This window comes from Pundamilia nyererei, unplaced genomic scaffold (assembly GCF_000239375.1).
Source record: "Pundamilia nyererei isolate P.nyererei 1_Seehausen unplaced genomic scaffold, PunNye1.0 scaffold00038, whole genome shotgun sequence".
Lineage (NCBI taxonomy): Eukaryota > Metazoa > Chordata > Actinopteri > Cichliformes > Cichlidae > Pundamilia > Pundamilia nyererei.
This window is the reverse complement of record NW_005187439.1, coordinates 1,447,075-1,466,856: the sequence shown is the minus strand read 5'-3', so window position 1 is coordinate 1,466,856 and position 19,782 is coordinate 1,447,075. Positions and strand designations below refer to the sequence as shown.

General features: G+C 41.2%; 2 protein-coding genes across 2 annotated transcripts in view; one reads left to right on the top strand and one right to left on the bottom strand.

Moving 5' to 3' along the window:
• The first annotated feature begins 6,503 nt into the window (after positions 1-6,503).
• On the top strand, positions 6,504-14,021 carry tmem175 (transmembrane protein 175). Its single transcript, XM_005730549.2, has 10 exons — positions 6,504-7,347; positions 7,775-7,813; positions 8,331-8,428; positions 8,528-8,579; positions 8,995-9,030; positions 9,122-9,205; positions 9,372-9,536; positions 9,720-9,798; positions 9,878-10,013; positions 11,090-14,021. Exons 1-10 carry the CDS (start codon positions 7,144-7,146, stop codon positions 11,760-11,762), a joined length of 1,566 nt encoding a protein of 521 aa, XP_005730606.1. The 5' UTR covers positions 6,504-7,143; the 3' UTR covers positions 11,763-14,021.
• A 2,653-nt stretch (positions 14,022-16,674) lies between these two features.
• Positions 16,675-19,782, bottom strand: part of cds1 (CDP-diacylglycerol synthase (phosphatidate cytidylyltransferase) 1) — a 29,042-nt gene continuing 25,934 nt past the window's right edge. Inside the window, exons 12-13 of the mRNA XM_005730548.1 lie at positions 19,476-19,579; positions 16,675-18,056 (exon numbers count right to left, since the gene is read on the bottom strand). Coding sequence (XP_005730605.1) covers positions 17,921-18,056; positions 19,476-19,579 — 240 coding nt within the window. The 3' untranslated portion in view covers positions 16,675-17,920. The remainder of the gene's footprint in view (positions 18,057-19,475; positions 19,580-19,782) is intronic.

Below are 19,782 nucleotides of genomic sequence, written 5' to 3'. Positions count from 1 at the left end.
CCACTGTAAATCCACTGTTACATAACTGTCTGCTTCTTGACTGCTCTGTGACTTATATATTTTATGTATCAACATTTTTAATATGCAAGCATTGCAGGACAGAGATTTCCATCCTGTGGGTCAGGGATCCAAAAGCCATCCCGCAGTGATTAAAGGGATTAGAAAATTAACAATGACACTAAAATATATCACATGGGCTACAATACACGGCAGCAGCATCCTGGTCACGCTGACCTTTATTGTATTTACAGGAACTCATTTTTTACTATTTAATAGAATATCCATTCTTCCATCCTCTCCCACGTATCCTTATCAGGGTCATGGGGGGGTTGGGGGGTAGGTAGGGATAGGTGGAGCCTATCCCCCTATGCCTCAGGGTGACAGGTGTGTTATACAGCGGTCTTTCGTTTATCGCGGGAGTTGCGTTCCAAAAATAACCCACGATAAGTGAAATCCGCAAAGTAGCCAGCTTTGTTTTTTACAATTATTGTAGCTGTTTTAAGGCTGTAAAACTCCTCACTACACACATTTCTACACTTTTCTCAGACAGGCGTGAACATTTCACACTTTTCTCTCTTGTTTAAACTCTCAATGTTCAAACCTTCGTAGAAAAATGAGTCCAGTATCAGAGGATGAAACCAAAGGCACAGGCAGGTGACGACGTGTCATCGACATTGTTGTGTTTGTTGGGGAGAAAACGTACAAACATACAGCACAGCGCTTCAGAGTCACACTGCTAGCGATCGAAGATTTAGGTACATTTGACAAGCTGAACGCATTCTGTACTGTACAGGACATACGGCACGAGACTGATTGACAGTGGTCTACAGCCAATCAGGACGAAGACACAATGCGCTGTAAAAAAACAAACAAACAAAAAAGAAAGAAAGCATGCAAAATTGTACACAAAAGAAATCAGCGAAACAGCAAGACCACGACAGGTGAACCGCAATATAGCGAGGGACCACTGTACGCCAGTATGATGCAGGGCTAACACAGAGGAAAAGACAACCATTCACACCTGTAGTTAATTTTAAATCACCAGTTATCCTAACCCCAACAACCGCATGTCTCTGGTCTGTGAGCAAAAACCCCACAAACAGAGAGACAACCAACGACTCCACACAGGGAGGCCCCGGCCAGATGGTAGAGGAAGTCATCAGTGGTGATAACCACCGCGCCACCATCCCGCTGTGCTTAGGATCTGTTTCCTGAAACAATACATGTTTAAAAGTTATTGGAAGAAATATAATTTACATTTAAAAGATCAGCACCCACATTTATGTAATGGTTGGTTGATTGTTCAAGTTTGCTCATTAGTGTGTTCAGCTGTTGGTTGGTTGGGGTTTGTTTGTTTGTTTGGTGGACTCTTTTTGTTTTGGTTGTGTGGTTGGTTGTTAGTCTGTTTTGGTCACTTGGTTGGTTGGTTGGTTGGGTTTGTTTGTTTGTTGGTCTCTGTTTTGGTTGGTTGCTTGGTTGTTAGTCTGTTTTGGTCACTTGGTTGGTTGGTTGGTTGGTTGGTTGGTTGGTTGCTTGGTTGTTAGTCTGTTTTGGTCACTTGGTTGGTTGGTTGGTTGGTTGGTTGGTTGGTTGGTTGGGTTTGTGTCAGGGTTCCTGGGTCGTTGCTTTCAGTTTTGTCATGTTCAGTTTATTCTTCACACTCATGGTTTTCGCTTCCTGTTTTCTGTGCCAGCATGTCGCCTGTGTATTGTGTTCCACTTATTTCCATCTATCATTAGTCAGACTAAGTTCAGCTGTGTACTCACTGGTTTCTAATCACTCATCATCCAGCGTGTATAAGTCCTCAGTGTCCACCAGTTCATCGTCGTGTCATTAGATGTTATGTTGTCGTTCCCGCCTGTGTTCAGTCCTTTCGTTCCTGCTCTGTTCATTCACTCGCTCCAATAAAACCTCATCATCCTGCACCGTGAGTCCTGCGTTCGGGTCATCTCTTCCTCGCCTCCACACACAACCTCTGACAGTTTGTTTGATTGGTGGACTCTTTTATTGTGGTTGGTTGATTTAGTCTGTTTGTTAGTTTGGTGTGTTGTTGATTAACTTTGACTCAAGTAAATTTAAAACATGATTTTAAAGTCTTTTTTTTAAGCTTTTTGAGCACTTGATATTTTGTTACTATAGTAAAACAATTTAAACTAAACACTGATCAGTCATTTTTAACTATAGCTTCATAGCTTATGAAAGTTTGTGAGAAATCTGGGGTGTAATCAGGACACTTCTTGAGCCATTTCGACATGATAATTGCAGGTGTTTTTATTTTAGAGTCAAACATTTCTAAGCATTGCATTTCACTCATTTTTCTTTGACGATGTCGAAAACGGCACCATAATGTTTGGTTTCCTGAGTAAGTGGTGATTTGACTTGCCCGTCTTGTGATTTGCTCACAAACACATCACTATGTGGTCGCTGGCAGCTCTTAGTTGCTAAGCTACATTTGAATGCAGCGACTATCCCCTCTTTCATTAAATGTGTCTCTTGGAAAGAGTAAAAAGGGCTTTTATGTCAGCCACTCTCTTCAACCTTCACTTCCTTTGTGCTGTCTCGATTGGTTTGCTTGATTGTAACGTGACTAACCAGGGACAAGATAAAAGCTGCAATGAAAGGCCTGCAAGGACAGATGATCTAGTCAGATAAAAATCTCTATAATACTGACTCTACATGCCAGAATGGGAGTGTTATACATTGTATGGGATGAAAATGTAAGTTATTTTGCTAGAAATTTAGTCAACAGGTTTCTACAAGCCATTTCCTTCATAATACAGCAGAGTGAAGCTGACCCCCCACCCACTTGAAACGTAAAGGCAAACGTTTGTGCTGATTTGTGCAGGTAAAAGTAGCATTTGTGCTGCTACGGTTTTTGAGATATTAAACTTTATTTTATAGGTCATTCAAAGGTCACCATCCCCCCAGGCTGCTCCGAAACAGACCAACATGGTCGACTTTTTTAGTGCTACATTTGTGCTGGTTTGTGCAGGTACAATTAGCATTTGTGCTGCTATGATATGAGACATGCTGTTATGGTGTTACTGCTGAAAAATGTCTTTTTCAAATGACCTTTCGCTTTGTGTTCACTTGTTCAATAAAGTTCTGTTAAAAAAAACCCAAACTCTTATTGTATTTAATCAGCTAAATTTGTAATGAGTGTAGTTTTTTTTTTGTGTTTTGTTTTTTTACTTCAATTTCTTTACTTCAATCACTTTTCGTTCATAAAACTACGATGCAAATGCTTGAGTATTTATTTTTTTAGAGTGTATTAAAAAAACTTTATTGAAAACTACATTTGAACATTTTACACTCCCATGAACACTTTTTGAGAAACAATGTTTCTATGAAACTAGTTACATAGGGGACATAAGAGGCTAATTTATGGCTAAACGCTAATTGTACCTGCACAAATCAGCACAAACGTAGCACTAACCGCTCCGCCTATTTGCGTTTACATTTCAAGTGGGTGGGGGGTCAGCTTCACTCTGCTCATGAAGCATACTAGTAATTATTTTTATATTACCAATGGAGCGACATAATTTCAGGGTAAAAGGGTGTCTTGTAGAGTTAAACCCACTGAACCTGCAGTTTCTCTTAAATAGTCAGACTATTCTTACATCTCACAGATCAATTTTTGGTTTTCTGCCTGGCTCCATAACCTATCATCTAACAGCAGTGACAACAAAAGCTCTGATACACTCAGTGCATGTGAGGTGACCTAAAAATTATTCAGCTCGACCCCTTCATGTCTATAAAATTGAAACTGCTGATTGTTATACTGATTTATGCTGTTCTAACTTTTAAGACTCACTTTTAAGAAAATTATTTTAGAATCTGGACTTTTTTTCTGTTCATGAAGAGATTTTCCTTTCATCCTTGAACCAGGAAGCAGGTTCAGCAAATTCTGACACAGTTTTGCTCCAGTGGACCGAAGAACATGAATGTTTGTCCACATGAAACATGATGTTTATTTATTTATGTGTGATTTAGCATCGCCCACTCAGTCATCCTTTTAATCTTAACAGATTGCATTTGATATGTAATTTAATTATTCAGCAGTAACGTGACAGGAAAATGCAGGCGATTGCAACTGAAGATACAAATGTGCATCCAACAGATTTCTGTGATTAAGAGGAAATGATGTCGACAGTCAGGGTTCCATCTTTCAAAATGTTGTGCAAGATCACTTCGTGACTATGTGTCATCATGTGAAGATATTTCAACGTGAAACTGATTATAGTAACATATGTTGGATGTTTCAGTCCAGAGGAACTGGATGACAACTTGACAGCAGCCTCACACAGCAAGAAAGATGCAGAATTCAGATTTTACTTTGAGCGATCATCCTCTGATCGCTGTTTGTGTTTGCTGTGTTGACAGATTGATTATAAAAAGACTTGTGCTAAATATAACAAGAAACTAATGTCTTAATGGGATTTCATTGGTTGCAGTGATGTAAACTAAAGCTAATGAACGTTGATATTGACTGAATGAGGAAGGTGTGTTCAGGTACAGCAGGAGGGGAATGCCGTTAAAACTGTTGCTCTACTTTCTCCTCTTTTATAAGGTCATATTTACTGCAGGTGCACGTGTATGTCTGTCTGTCCCAACCTCAATGAGCCAAACTGTTAATATTATATGTTATGTGTGAAAAGCAGACGGACTAATTTCTGCAGTGCCTTGTTTGGCTGTAGATAGAAAATTGTCTTTATGTGAACACGTGTGGAGTTTTGTGTTTTAAATGCAGGGCAGCACATCACTAAAACTCAGGTACTAGTGATCAGTCCCCCTGCAGCTAATGTGAAGCCATTTTTCAGCAGATGAAATCTTACTTACCACCCTCTCAAATGGCTGGCTGCTGGTTTAATCGATGGATCGTGTTGTGTCAGTGGGGAGATCTAGTACACATTTGCATGAACAGTGTTGAGGATGGAGAGCCTTGGATGCTGAGATGTCATTAGGAGCGACAGCCCCAGGCACCGCCAGAGGCACTGGCTGCAGTCGCCGAACCTGGGGTTCTTTAAGACCAGTGGAAAAACATGGGACCGGAGCCAGATTCAAGACTCCAGACTCTCCTCAGGCTTTGGCATGCTGTCCCTGACCCCCAGGTTGTAGTGCTGCTGTGAAGCCCCTGAGGCTGAGACGATGCCAAAAGACACGAAGAAGGAAAAGCAAGAATGCAAAACAGCAGGGGGACAGTAATTAAAAGAAATATTCATATTCAATCAAAATGTGCTTGAATATGAATAAGTGGGAAATAGCTCCGTTTCCAATAAGCCAGGAAATTAATTTAAATATAAATAAATATAAATAAATAATACATGTAAACCAAAAGCAAAGTCCTGCTATGAATAGAGAGCTATAAATAATCTGACCTATATCATCGCATATGGATGCAGACATGAGCGCCATCATCACTGTAAGCCGGGAGGAGCTGCAGCACAACAGGTGGATTCCTCACGAAAAACACGGACCTGCGACCTTCTTCAGCAGTTATGGTGTAATGTCGTCCTCTAGAGGCAAAAGAGAGCCTCACATGTGTAAGATTGTAAACAGCCTTCATCCGGTTTTCTGCAAACTCATCCATATCAGAAACTTCCACTGAACCCCCCACTTCAAAAACCTTTAGATTAAGGAATCAGCTTTTAAATAATAATGTCTGGAATACAGAATGTTTAGTTGACCTTAAATTAAAAATTAATTTATCGGGTGCATCCCAAAGCTACACACATCAAAAGTAAGAAATTAAGACATTTAAATATTAAGGAGAGGTTAGAATATCTTAGATTCGTCATGCCTCTTTAAGGGAGACCAGCATCTAAAATTAAACGGCTCAATATATTTAAAGTCAGTTAACATACCTCTGTTTTTTTTCTTATTATTATTTTTCTCTCATAGACGCTTTTTTTTCTATTCTGTGGCATCAAAAAACCCTAATAGGGTCATGTCACAGCAGCACAGGACCACACAGGTGTTTGTGGGGGCAGCCAATTATCAAAATGTTGGCTTAAAGGGGGAGGGGCTAAAACTGCTCGTTTCAGAGGGATTATGGTAGCTGCACCAGGGTCCAGAACAGAAATAATTATACAGCATTAATATGAACTGAGTCATGCAGAGGTGATCTAGTCGAGTTACTGTGTGGAAAATATGAATCTTAAAGTTGAGCTGGGTTACCAGTTACTCTGCTCCCCTGAAAGCTCGTGGTAACAATAACTGCTAATTAAAAGTCCTTTCCAGTGGCCGTTGTTGATGTGGAGTTTGACTACTCATCAGGGATGTCAGACTGTTGTGGGCCACATGCAGCTCACTTTGATCTTAAGTGGGCCAAAACAGTAAAACTCCCCTTTGTGTGAGTGTAAGGATAATTAACTACACAATTAAAATCCCTGGGACATCTTAAAATAAGAAAAAAGAAGTGCAGTTTCAGCACTAGGTCTCAGTTTCTCTACACGATAAAGAAATGCTGCTGTAGTAAATAAAAGAAATCAGTCAGCACGAATGAATAAATGTAAAATGTTTGAATAGCCATATGTTTGACTCTACAGTAAAACAACCTTTTCTGAACATCAGCAGCTCTGTGAACAGGATCTTATGCAATATCATAACCTGCATTTAAAGCAAAATGAACACAGCCACAGTTTGATTTGGTGGCTGCTGTTTGAAGAGTCCACTTTGCTTTTGGCCTTTTATGTGAAGCTGCAGGTTCTGACAAAGAGGTTAAAGTTCACCGTGGCCTGCTTGGCTAGAATGGCAGGTCACAGGTGCAAATACCTGCTAATTAATGGCAACAGTAACGGTTTGTTGGTCCAGTCAGACACAAGGTGTCAAATTGTTATTCAGTTAATTTGATTAAAAGGCACCAAAACCACAAACAGGCCCGGTCAGGTGACTTTAAGTGGTTTTAAGACCCACCTCAGAAGGCAGCTTCTAACACACTCAAATAAAACCACTGTGGACCACGCCAGATCAGAAACACAAAAATGACAAAGTTCTCACCCCGAGTGGCTCCTCTCGCTTTAACAGACGATCTCCGGTGAGAACAGGAAACCAGCCGGGCTGCTGCTTCCTGTTTCCCCGCCTTCAGTCAGCTGTCTGTCCGCTGTGTGTGGATGAGCAGCACTCCCCAGCAGCTCCTCCAGGATGGGGGAAAACGACGACAGCGACATCATAGAGCATCACGTCGAGGAGGAGATGGAGAAGAAAGGTGCGAGGAGCTACGCAGCTTCCTCCTCCTTCCTGGAGAGCGTCAGTCCGTCCGAGAGAGAGGGCCACAGCAGCACCCAGTCCTCCCACAGACTGCTGGCCTACAGCGATGCTCTCATCTCCATTATCGCCACTGTCATGGTAGGAAACACGCCGAGCTTTGCAACACAGTCACAACATTTATGTGATACAGTGTTTGCAACAGAAGAAGCAAAACCAAACAGCAAAAAGTCCCACGGAATAGAAAATTCACAGTGAAGCGCAGATACGCAAATATTCCAATTCATGGAGCTTCTTCTCTCAACTGTTGTTTTACTGTCATAGTCAGACCCATCACACTGAGACAGGAAGAGAAAAAAATCTTATCTGCAAAATCTGTAACAGTGAAAACTCCAATTAATTTCAAAATAAATAAATAACACTTATAGAAAGATTTCTGCCTAATTCATTACTGCTAATTGGGTCTCCTGGCCCCAAACACGCTGATCTAAGAGTAACATATCTGTGTATGTGCAGCACTGTATGTTTGAGTTGATCTGTCTCCTGATACGGTTTCATTTATCCACAGATTTTACCTGTTGCTCACACCAAAGTGGAAAATAATGAGGTAACGTCGGACTTTTTAAAAACGTATTTCAAGTTTTAGCAAAGCCGTGATATCCTTGTTATTCAGCTGAGCTTTCTGATTTTGCAGTAAATGTAATAACAAGTTAACGTCTTGTTTGTATTTACACTCTGCAAACTGTAAATAAAATCGTCACCAGCAGGGGGCAGTGTTTCTCCTGTGGTTACACTGAAATGCTTTCAGATGTGTGACGCCTGTTTTTGACGGTGAATTTTAGCCCCACCCTTATTTTCTTCAGGAGGCTTTGACGGGACGCCATTGTAAATGTGTTTCTAATGATTTGTTGCTGGTTGAATAAAGGCTACACTGACTCATCGCACCATCTTGTGGTACAAAATGGTATTACACCAAATTGCAACCTGAACTGGATCTAACATCTTCCTGGTTGCTTCTCCAACATTCTCTGATGCTAACTTTAGTTACTTTTGGAAGTTTTAAACTATCTTAATTCACATTAAGGACCTATAACAGGAAAATGCTGTAAAATCTTGTATTGCAGGAATTGAGGGAGAGTCTTCAGGGTCTACTCACCACAAAGATCGGCGTTTACTTGATGACATTCCTCATTGTGACTGTTGCCTGGGCTGCTCATATCAGGTTAGTAGTAGTGGTAATAGTATTAGTACTGATAGTATCATAGTACTAGTTATTTTTAAGACGCCCGTTTTCATTCTTTCTCTCCTCGTTTATCTTCAGGTTGTTTCAAGTTGTTGTTCGTATCGATGACTGTCTCGCACTTCTGAACCTCGTAAGTATAAAAATTACTTAGTGTTTTCAAAACGATAATGTCATTTTTTAAATTTGTAATTTAAGCCTGCCTACAAGATAATCTCAGGTTTTGTTTATCTCATGAAAGGATGATAATGAATACATACTGATGTCTGTTTCCTTGATCAGGTGACATGCATCCTTATTTGTTTTTGTGTTTTGTATCCATGTCTGCATGTTGTTTGTCCCACGAAGCCGGGACAAGATGTTACTTGAGACTTACATATGCATATACTCTTACTTAAATTCACCTTGTGCTTACAGTTAGGCTGAGCAGAGACTATAGGCCTGTATAAATTGGCTTCAAATTTCATGGTGTTTTCTGTCAGCAGTCACATCATTCAGAGTATTTTGGTCATTTTTAGTCTGAACTTCTGCTTTTGCTTCTATTTCAGGCCTGCATGATGCTGATAACCTTCCTCCCCTACACAGTGAGTCTGAGTGTGTGAAACCGTTGACCTAGAATCAGTCACTGCTGAACGAACGACGCTCTCATTCAGTGGTGTCATCTACACTTTGCAGTTTTCTTTAATGGCGACCTTTCCTGAGAACATCCTCGGGATTTTACTCTTCTGTGGTTGTGTGATGGTGATCGGCGTCATTCAGGTGAGAAACTTAAACGTTAGATTGTCATCCTTCGGTAAGTCTGCTGCTCTGTTCAGTTTCCTAACTTTATTGAACCATTTACCCGCCTTAAGGTGTTGGGCGGCTGAAGCCTGTGGTTGCAGGGCGGTGTGCGTACGTTGTAATCCCGTGTGTCTTGTTTCTGTAGTCGGTGATTGTGTTGTACGCCTTCAGCCGCCCCTTCCTCCTGAATGAGCAGATCCAGATCTCAGAGAACCAGACCTTCTACAAACACCACATCCTCAAAGTCATCATGAAGGTTCCCATCATGTGCTTCTTCGCCAGCATCTTCTCCTTCATCTTCTTCCAGCTGGTCGGTGCTGCTACATTTATTTCCTTCATATTTTAAAAAATGGACAATATATAAATGTCTTATTTTATGATTATAGGTGATCTCCGCTCTCTCATTTCTTTGTTGTTAGCCAGTGAATAAAGTAACAAATCCAAAGCTGGTCAGAAACACTCTCCCAGTATCACGTTTTCATTTCTTCCTCAGTCTTACGTTCTCTTGGCCATCGTCATCTTCCTGCCTTACATCTCCCAGTGTTTGAAGTGGTGTCGCAGCAAAGCCATCGGTAAGAGCCGGACCGTACAGGAACTGTAAATGAGTGCTGACCTCTGGCCTTTGTACCAATCAACCCTCGTCCATTTCAGGTCAGGTGGAGGAAACTCCAGACTCCATGTTGTTCTACACCTACCTGCCTAACGAACCCCTCAGCAAAGAACGAGTGGAGGCTTTCAGCGACGGAGTTTATGCCATCGTAGCAACGCTTCTCATCTTGGACATATGGTTTGTTTCAGCTTTATCGGCTGTGCAACTTTCAAATATCCTTTGGGAGGGGGCTGTTTTCCTGTCAGAGGAATTGAGTCAGTTTTTTGGTCATTTGGATGATCTGAACATTTAAATAGTCCGCTATGAAAATCTAAGGTTAAAAAAACTAATTTGGCATAAAAAAAAAAAATGAAGGAAATGGTCGAAGAAAAGTATTTTTGACTTCAGTGTAAAGATCAGAGCAGAGCCTGGTGACGTACCAAGAGTTGCTCATAATGATGAACTTCTTAGCATGACGATGTCCTTTAATAAATTCCCCCGAATGTTCGGACTAAATCCTGTCAAAGAAATGTTCAGAAGACGTCATGGTTCCTACATGAGGGGAAAAAGGAGGGTGGACAGTCGAAACAGTTGATGTAGACGGTGTGACGTCTGCAGTTTATCGAGCGTGTTGTGGCTGTGAAGCTGCACACACCTTTGATGAAGCCCCTCTTTGAAAGTTAGACTGGCCAAAGTTTACAACATAGACACGTTTTAGTAAATATGAGCAATACCTAGATTTTTCTAACCAGTGAAAGATGGGCGTATTTACCGCGATGTCACCGATTGGTTTCTTAAGTCCCGCTTTGAAGCCTTGAAATGAGAGCTTCCAATGTTGATTGCAGAAAAACCAAGTGTGACAACGAGGGGAAGAAAATGTTTGAATGCTGAGGCCATAAACTTCTATAGGAAGCCGAGTCATGTCACCATCTGGTGGTCGTCAGATAGAATGCACGATTAGGCACCTCTGCATTTGTGGCATCTCTTAAACTGTCTAAATTTGCACCAGTTTACAGTATTTTTATTCATAACTACAATTTTTTGTTGGATGTTAAGACTCAAAATCAGGAACTTTCCAATCGAGGTCACAAATCTCAGAGTTGGCATCTGTATCTTTAATACACTCACTAAAAATACTTCAAAAATCAGTTTTGTATAAACTTCTCTGAGTAGCAGTGATTCTGTTACATTTTCCAGTGTGGGTTAAATGTAATACAAAGGTTATAATTGGAAAAACCTTCTAATGTTTAACTTCTCCGGTTCTTTCCTTCTAGCGAGGACAACGTCCCAGATCCCACAGTCGTGCAGAAGCAGTTTGGCGGCAGCCTGACAGCGGCTCTGCGGCTTTACGGCCCCGAGTACCTCGCCTACTTTGGTTCCTTCGCCACCGTCGGCCTTCTCTGGTTTGTCCATCACTCGCTTTTCCTCCATGTCACCAAGGCAACGCGCTTCATGGGCCTGCTGAACACCTTCTCGCTGGCGTTCGTCGGAGGTTTACCGTTAGCCTACCAGCTAACGCACGAGTTCCCGCCCAACTCTCACAATGAGCTGGAAGCCATTCAGATTAGCTGTGTGATCATTTTCTTCGCCGGTATTTTTCAGCTCGCCATTTGGGTGGTCGCTCTGTACAACGAACAGGAAACTCTGCACCCCTACGTGCGATACGGTGGACGTGAGCACGTGCTTATGCTAGCTAAGCTGGCTCTGTACCCCTGCATAGCTTTGGGGACGTTTTTCCTCACGTGCATTTTGAGTAAATTTAGTGCCCCGATTTTCCACCTGATGGAGATCACGGTGCCTTTTGCTTTTCTAGTGTTGAGGATTTTGGTGCGTCTCGGGTTAGCGCTGCTGCGGCTACTTTTCTGTCCTGACAGGTCCGATCGGAGGATCGTCATAGAGGAGGAAGCTGACGAAACAAGAGTGCCATTTAATGCTCTAGTTACATAGGGGACGTGGACAGGGAACTGATGCTAACTGACAGATCTGAGAGGCAACGTTGCTGAAGGGCTTGGTCTGTGAATGTGCTTATATTTGACCTCATGAGGAGCCTGCTGGGCTTCACACCGGCAACAAGATGGAAAGCATTTTCAAATGTTGAGAGCATCGGTGTAAATGGGATTAGATATAAACCATGTGCACTGAAGGAGATTTATTAGGGAAATACTTAGTGGAGCAGAGCGGTGAAGAACAGAGCTGATACTGACGGCCAGAGCCTATTCGTTCATTATTTTCTTTACAGTAACATGAAGAGTACCAGTGCAGGTTTAATCAGCAGTTAATCAATGTGATTCAATCATTGTGTTTTAGTTTTATTACTTCATGTGCAGAGCACGGTCCGTCCAGCCGCTATCAGTTAACTGAGCCTTACAGAATAGCCTCTAATCACCCACCGAGGATTTTCTGAGCATGCTCAGACGCCCCCTGCAGGACGTCCATGAGCTGACGGTGTGGCAGGAGAAGTCTTTCTGTCAAACTGGTCTCCTTTGTGACACGTTAGCAATCGGACGAGGCTTTAAGTCTTGATTGTTGGCACTTTAAAAATACTTCTAATCAGGAGAGGCCATAACTTTTCAAATTGCACTATATTTCCATCACGTGTATGTTAGTGTCTAATAACCGCAGTAATGTGTGACTTTTTTAAATTTATGTCGCTATTGCATCGTCCACATCATGCACTCTGTATACGTTACTTTGACTACATGATTATTACGTCCCGATTTACAGAAAATACGTGAAAATCCAAGTTTTAGCTTCCTGGGGTGTAACGAGGGTATTTGCAGAGGCCCGATTTTGCCCTGAGGCCATCGACTGTATGTCCGCCCCCCCACCACCCAACCCACCCGGCTGTCCTGTCTTTAAAAAGCCCCCAAAAACTAAATAAGTTTTCCCTTCACATATATAGCAAGTTCAGGTGTCTTGTATATGCAGTCTGTCATTTCTTGAAGTGTAAATTTGTGCTAAATTTGCACAATAATTAATAAGGCGATAAATATTTTAGCCATGACTCCAATATTTCAGATTTCTACATTTCAAAAAATAAGTTGGAGAAATCAAACATTAAATAAACATGTAAGTGTAGAACATGTCAGATTATGCATGTTTGAGGCTTCTTTTGTTTTTGCATTAACACCAAGGTTTATGAAAAACTGAAGATTTGACAGATAACATTAACTGACCTAAACAAGTCATTTTTTAAATGGGGAGGGTGGTAAACCTTTCTCCAGTAGGGGGCGCTGTTGTTATTGATGTACTGAAGCCACTTTAGTCCAGATGTATTGCTCCATGATGCTGATATTTGTTTGTTTTTTCGTCTGACTCAAAGAAAACTATGATGCACTTTAATAGAAACCTTCCAGAGGACGCAGAAAAGTTTGTCTGTGTTTGCTTTGTTTGTCTGAGTCGTTCTGCTTTCATATCCCGGCTGCACTACAGTGCATCGTTTTAGTTTGAGGGTATTCATAACTGATCATTCAGGCCTTGTACTTGTTCAAGTTAAATGCAGGATATCTTTCCATTGTCTGGCTTCACGAACCCCGACAGCCCCAATCAGGCCAAGCAGTCACACGAAGGTTGTTATCAACCTGACAACATGGCCAATAGCATGATCACATGGGCAGCAGTGACTGATTTTTATGTAGTGCACTACTAGAAAAATCTGAGGTGGTTAAACACAAAACAGACTGAAAGCACCGCGGCTGCTGAACCACCTTTGTCATACTAAAACCCAGGTTTAGTCTCAAGTTACCTGGATAAGCCAAAATCCTGCTGTTGGTGTTGGTGGCTGTTATTGGTAGGAGCAGCAAAGTTGTTAGTTTTGTCACTGTATAGCTTTCCCATTTATCCTGATACTTCTCATGGTGAAAAGAATGAACACAAAATGGCATTAACATCTTTACGTATTACAACCCAGTCACTTCTTTGCTTCCTTTAGAAGTTACGTTTTTATTGTCTTTATCTGCTCGGTGGTGTGTTTAAAGCTCAGAGTCGATAGGAAACGTCTGAGCAGCTCTTTATGCTTACATGTGTGTTAGTAACGGCTCTACCAGTGCAAACTCCACAATTGTTCTTTCACTCTGTGCAAAATCTCTCTTTTCCTAACTGTCAGGCTTTGTTTTGTGAATAAATCTGAAGTTGATCCTTTAATGTAAACGTGATTTGTCTTCATTATCAAAAACACGAATCGGAATAAAAACATTTTAAAGAAAAGTCTTTATTTACCTCCGTACATTAAACACCTTCACAATCTCTTTATTAAGATATCAGTGTGTTTATTTACCGTACTTTGTATTGCCCCTAATATTAAACAGCATTATTCCTCAGTAGATACACATTTTCCTTGTCCATCTCATTAGAAAACATTTCTGCTCAAATCAAACCAAATGTACACAAAATGATAAATTAAAAACAACAACTGAAAGTCTGCATCGTCACCTGACAGCTACCTGTTCTCTTTTCTACCTTTGTGTGCAACGTGGTAGGAAAGTATAAACTAGTATGCACGTGTGTCGTGGAACTACAGCTGTAAATATGGAGTCTCAAGTGTCCCAGTGAAATAATATACATCTTAAGTATATCAATTAAAGATTGATTAGATAGCCACAGCTATAGCTCACCTGCTGCTCATTCGCTCCATACTTTCCAGATTACAACCTGAACTGTGCTGCTTAAAGAGAAAAAAGGTTAAACTGGTAGTGTGCAATAAACAGGCTCTGGAGAGAACGTGGGTAGGACTAAAAAGAAATATTAGATCGGTAGAAGAACAGCAAACACTCCAACACCCACTGGGAAATGATCATTATGGGAGCTGAATTTAAGAGACTGGAGGAATCAGTAATATAGCATTTAAGTATATCTATTTTTAAATAAAAGGCACTTCTAAAGTTCGCTCATTATCCTTCCAGACAATACACAGAGTCATTACCTGGGACAGCAGCTAGTTTATATACACATTTTGAATTGATTTACGAGTCACATTATTCCACTGACACACTCCAGGCTCCATATAAATCCATTCTAACATAATTCTGAGTCAATTCCTGCTCCACTTTTGGTCGGCTCTCTTTAGTGTTGACACGTCGGTCCAGACGTCTGCGTCCTTCGCTGCTTCTGTGAATGCTGGACGCGTGAGGGGTGCGTAAAGAAAAGCGCGTAAAGCGGTAGTTAAAAGATTTACACAGTACGATACAGCTGGTCCCAAAAATTCAACCTGAACCGCTCGTTCACATCTTGGAATCTACGATGAAAAAATGAACAGAACAAACCGGACGAATAAATTAAAATATCCTCGTTGACCAACGACTGAAGCGTGTGAACACAACACAGATCCAGATGTCAGCACTCCAACCCAATTCCAAACTCTCACCTTCCAGGTTTGAGTGTTTTGGGATGAGCAGGGAAAGTCGGGACAGGAGAGATCTGACTCCCATCTGACTCTTTGAGCTTTTTCACTAACAGAAGAAAATCAGTGTTGATCAAACAGTGCTTTGGTAAACGTCTCTGTGAAAGGATCTGGATACAAACAGAGAATCTCTTTGCAAACGTAGCATCGTAACACGTGAAAAACATAAATACGAATCATCACATTTCCTCTGACATTAAAATTATCCGATCCATACTCTAAAGAATCAAACTACAACTTGCACTTATAGCTAATAAAACCACCTCCCAGAGTTCTTTGTACACCTAAAGAAGTGTTTTATATACTGTACATACACTCCATCGTACAGTATATAGGCTCTACATTTAATCTCATGTTATCATTGATAACATTTTGTATTGCAATCTACATTCAAACTTAGAAAACATTGATTTGATGTGCAAAAACACCCTAAAGCATCCAAAAATGATCTGATGGAAACCTCCCCCTCAAACACCACCACCACCCCCACAGTGCAACTAAAATCACTGGTTGAAGGAAACCGTTTCACATTTTGGGAAATGTGCTCATTTGTTTTCTTTCCAAGAGTCTGATGTGAAGATTCAGTCCTGTGTGAGCAGCGAGTCATTCCTCTAAAGCTCACAGATCAACACGCGTCCTTCAAACTCTGTCACTGACTTGCTAATTAGCAACCCTGCCGAGTAAGGAGTAAGGATACAGAGACCAGAGGGCAGCTTTGCAGGCTGTTGCAGTTTTCCACCAACTTAAAGTTGTTCCCTGTGTAATCTAATCTGTACAGTGTGCGTTTTGGGATTTTTGTGAGGATGGAAATGACCTCACTGCCATGGACGAATATGTCTGTGGATCCAGATATCAGGGTGGGGATTAGGACTAATTTCTGGAATTTTCTTGAACATCACAATTTTTTCTGTTTCTTATATTAATTATTATGCATTTGTGTTGTTCGGGATATAAAATTTGCAATTTTGTCCAATCTCTAGAACGATAAAACATTATTTCAGTTACATCATGGATTCTAATCTGGACTGAGTCAGGCCTGGTTACATTGAGTCAGGCCTCTGGTTACATTTTTTAAGTCAAATCCAAAACTGCTCAAGTGAAACGTCGAAATAGACAAACGACGAATAAACCAGTTGCTAGACTGACTCTAGATTCCAAATAGGCAGTGACTTCAATATAAACGTGCTTCCTCTTTCTTATGGGAAAAAGAGTAAGCTATGCATTTAGCGTTGCCTTGCAGGTATTCTCATCTCCAAACGGCCCATAACAAACCAGGAAAAACCCGGAACAAGGGAAATGAGTCGTAAAGGAGAGAAATTAGTACAATAACTTTTACACTTGCATACGAGTCTGTTTGAAACTGTTCCTGCCCACTCGTGTGACGTTTATGTGGGATTTTTCATCCACTGGTTAAAATCTGATTGTTGGGGTTTCTCTGTATTATTGTAGAGTCTTTACCTTACAATATAAAGCGCCTTGAGGCGACTGCTGTTGTGATTTGGTGCTATATAATAGGTATAGTAATGACACTATAAAACTATGTTCTGCTGCTCCACATTTGTGACTTTTTAAAAACTTTTCCATTGATCTTTATAATATTTTCTATATTTTCTACTGTATTGCTGTGCTTATAGACAGAGAGGACAGTGCTACTGATCTTTTTATCAGCTCAAAGACAGAAACCCACTGACTACATTTCCCACAAACCACTATTCAACCTATTCCTTTAAATTATCTTTTTTTTTTTTTTTTTTTTTTTACAGTCAAGCAAAGGGTCACCCAAACACCTCTACATTGCTACCTGTTAAAAATCTAATTTCTTCATGCTCAAAGCTACAAATGAGTTACATCTCTTTTTTTTTGCATATCACTTCTCATAGCTTAAAAGTCTTTTTCTGCAGCAGGTCACATAAAGAAGTAATATATTATATGCATTGATTGCTAAATAGTTTCAGTAGATTTATGTACAACATTGTTCGAGTGCTGAGTGTGCAGCTGATGCTGTTAACATGCCTACAGTCGTTTGACTATTATTGTGCGAGTTATTTTAGATTTAGTCAGAAACCTAAAAGCTAAATGTTGTGGAAGTGGAGACTAAGCATGGCTTCATTTAGCAGTATGTTTGACAACCCTGCTGCATCACTACTTCACCCACACCCAGGTCTGTTTGCTGTAACTCAGGTCCACGTGCTCAACACTTTGGGCCCAGTTTATGCTGGTAAAAGCTTCTTAAATCATTTTTAAAATCTAAATGTAGTGCAATATTTGCCATCCACAGCGAATCTGCACGTCGACCCTCCACTGAGAAAGCTGCGTGCTTTACAGTCACTGTTGTTGAGCAAGTACATCTTTTTCTTCAGTGTGTGTTTTAAGGATGACGGCGGCCCGTTCACTCGTGAAGCGTGCTGCAGCTGATGCCGGTCCAAGTGAAAAGCAACGCAGCCACCTTTCTTTTCCTTTTTGTTTTTAGTTTCTTTCCTACTAGATTGTTCCTCGTAGTCACCTCAGGTTCAAAGTTGTGATCTTGAGCTGATTGGAAGTTGAACGAAGAGCCGACAGGATGACGATGGATGCTCCGATATATGCCAGAAATCACACACATACCATACGGCTGTTCTGCATGCGTGCCTGCGTGTACATGCTTACGCCAACTTTGAAAACCGTCTCGCACCCTCCCAGGTCATCGCCCTGTGGAGGTGGTGCCGCGTCACTCGGCCTGGACAGCAGCAGGTGGGAGGATGCCCTTGTCTCTCAGGTGGGACTGCAGAGTATGGAAGATGCCGAGCTGCTGCTCAGGCTGGAGCAGCAGCAGTTGCTGCAGCACTTTGCTGGGGTTCGGACCTCTGCAAGAGGAAAGAAATTCAAGCTTCAAGTTTGGCAATTAAAGCAAAATAAAGCACGAGAGCACTCAAACTTTCCTTTCATCAGGGGGAAGGCGAGAACCTCCAGTAACCACTACAGAAAAAAGGAACCAACAAGCTGCAAGTGACGTTTTGAACTACTGACTGAAATTTCACAAAGAGTGAAATACATAGACTGTACGTAAAGATGGATGGATCGGCTTGAGCTGAGCATTTCGGCCGTCGTCATCTTTTCAAACTAGAAGCTCTTGGACACCGTTGGTGGTCATCTGATTGTTGGGGTTTCTCTGTATTATTGCAGAGTCCTTACCTTTAGATATAAAGCGCGTTGAGGTGACTGCTATTGTGATTTTGCACCTTATAAATAAAACTGAACTGAAGTTAGCCGAGTTGGATTGACATTTTTGAAGAACAGTTACAGAAGTCAAAGTATTTTTGCTCGATGCCCACGTTAACGTCATTTTGAAACAACATCCACCTGTTTATCCTGATGGCGAGTGAGACTGATGTGAGGTTTTTCAAATAGCTTTCCTTTGACATCTGGAACGTTTTGGATTATTTAAACCAGACCAGCTATATTGTGTCAGTAATTTTACACAATCTGGTAAAATTTGATTCCAGTGTCACCTTTAGTCACATGACCCTCTGACCCTGACAGCATGTAGCCGGCGGTAGGGCTGCTCAATTAATCGAATTTTAATCTCGATTGTGATCTGGGCTTTCAACGATCATTAAAAATGACTGAGCCGATTATTAGCCCCTCCCTCGTGCTTTACTCTCGCACCGCTCTGCGTTTCGAACACGCGTCACAACAATTGAGAGGACCCGAGGGAAGCTCGGAAAGCTAAGCAGAAGTTATTTGGGGAGGAGAGTGACTGCTGTTGGTTGAAAAGAGAGGTAAAAACCCTTCAGTTGTGTGGAAGTCAGACGCGGAGTCAGACGTGGATCAAGTAGACACAGTGTGTAAACTTTGCTACGGTGTAGCTGCACCACAGAGCAACACTGCAAAGTTCACTAAACGTAGATGTTTACATTTTTCATTTATTTCTTATATTGCAAACATTTGCACTGTTATCAGTATTTGCACTATTTTATATTATTTTTGACAATCTTTAAAGTCATTATTCAACACATTGTTATTGTTAAATAAATATCGTCAAATAATCGAGATCTCAATTTCAGTGAAAATAATCGTGATTATCATTTTTGCCATAATCGAGCAGCCTTAGCTGGCGGTTGTGGCTCATATACTGTGGCTGAGGGGTTTGTGAACTGCCTTGCCAGTAAAATCAATTAAAATTACACACGATTGAAACACATCTAAATGTTCAAAAGACGGAACTACCACAGCAGCACAAAGTTCCTCTATGAGAACTCATTAACATTGCCAGCGCTTCCTACCTGACAAAGCTGGCAATATAGACGTGTGTGAAGGTGGCCATCAGGTACTGGCAGTCGAAGCGGTCCATGATGCCTCCATGGCCAGGGATGGTATTGGCAAAGTCCTGAAGGAGAAGACACAGAGCATGCTATAGCATCCAAGCTGTGCTTTTATCCATAATATGATAACTACACTGTGTGGAAAAGATGCTATTTTTAAAGATCGCTTGTCAAATACAGTGGGGCAAAAAAGTATTTAGTCAGCCACCGATTGTGCAAGTTCCCCCACCTAAAATGATGACAGAGGTCAGTAATTTGCACCAGAGGT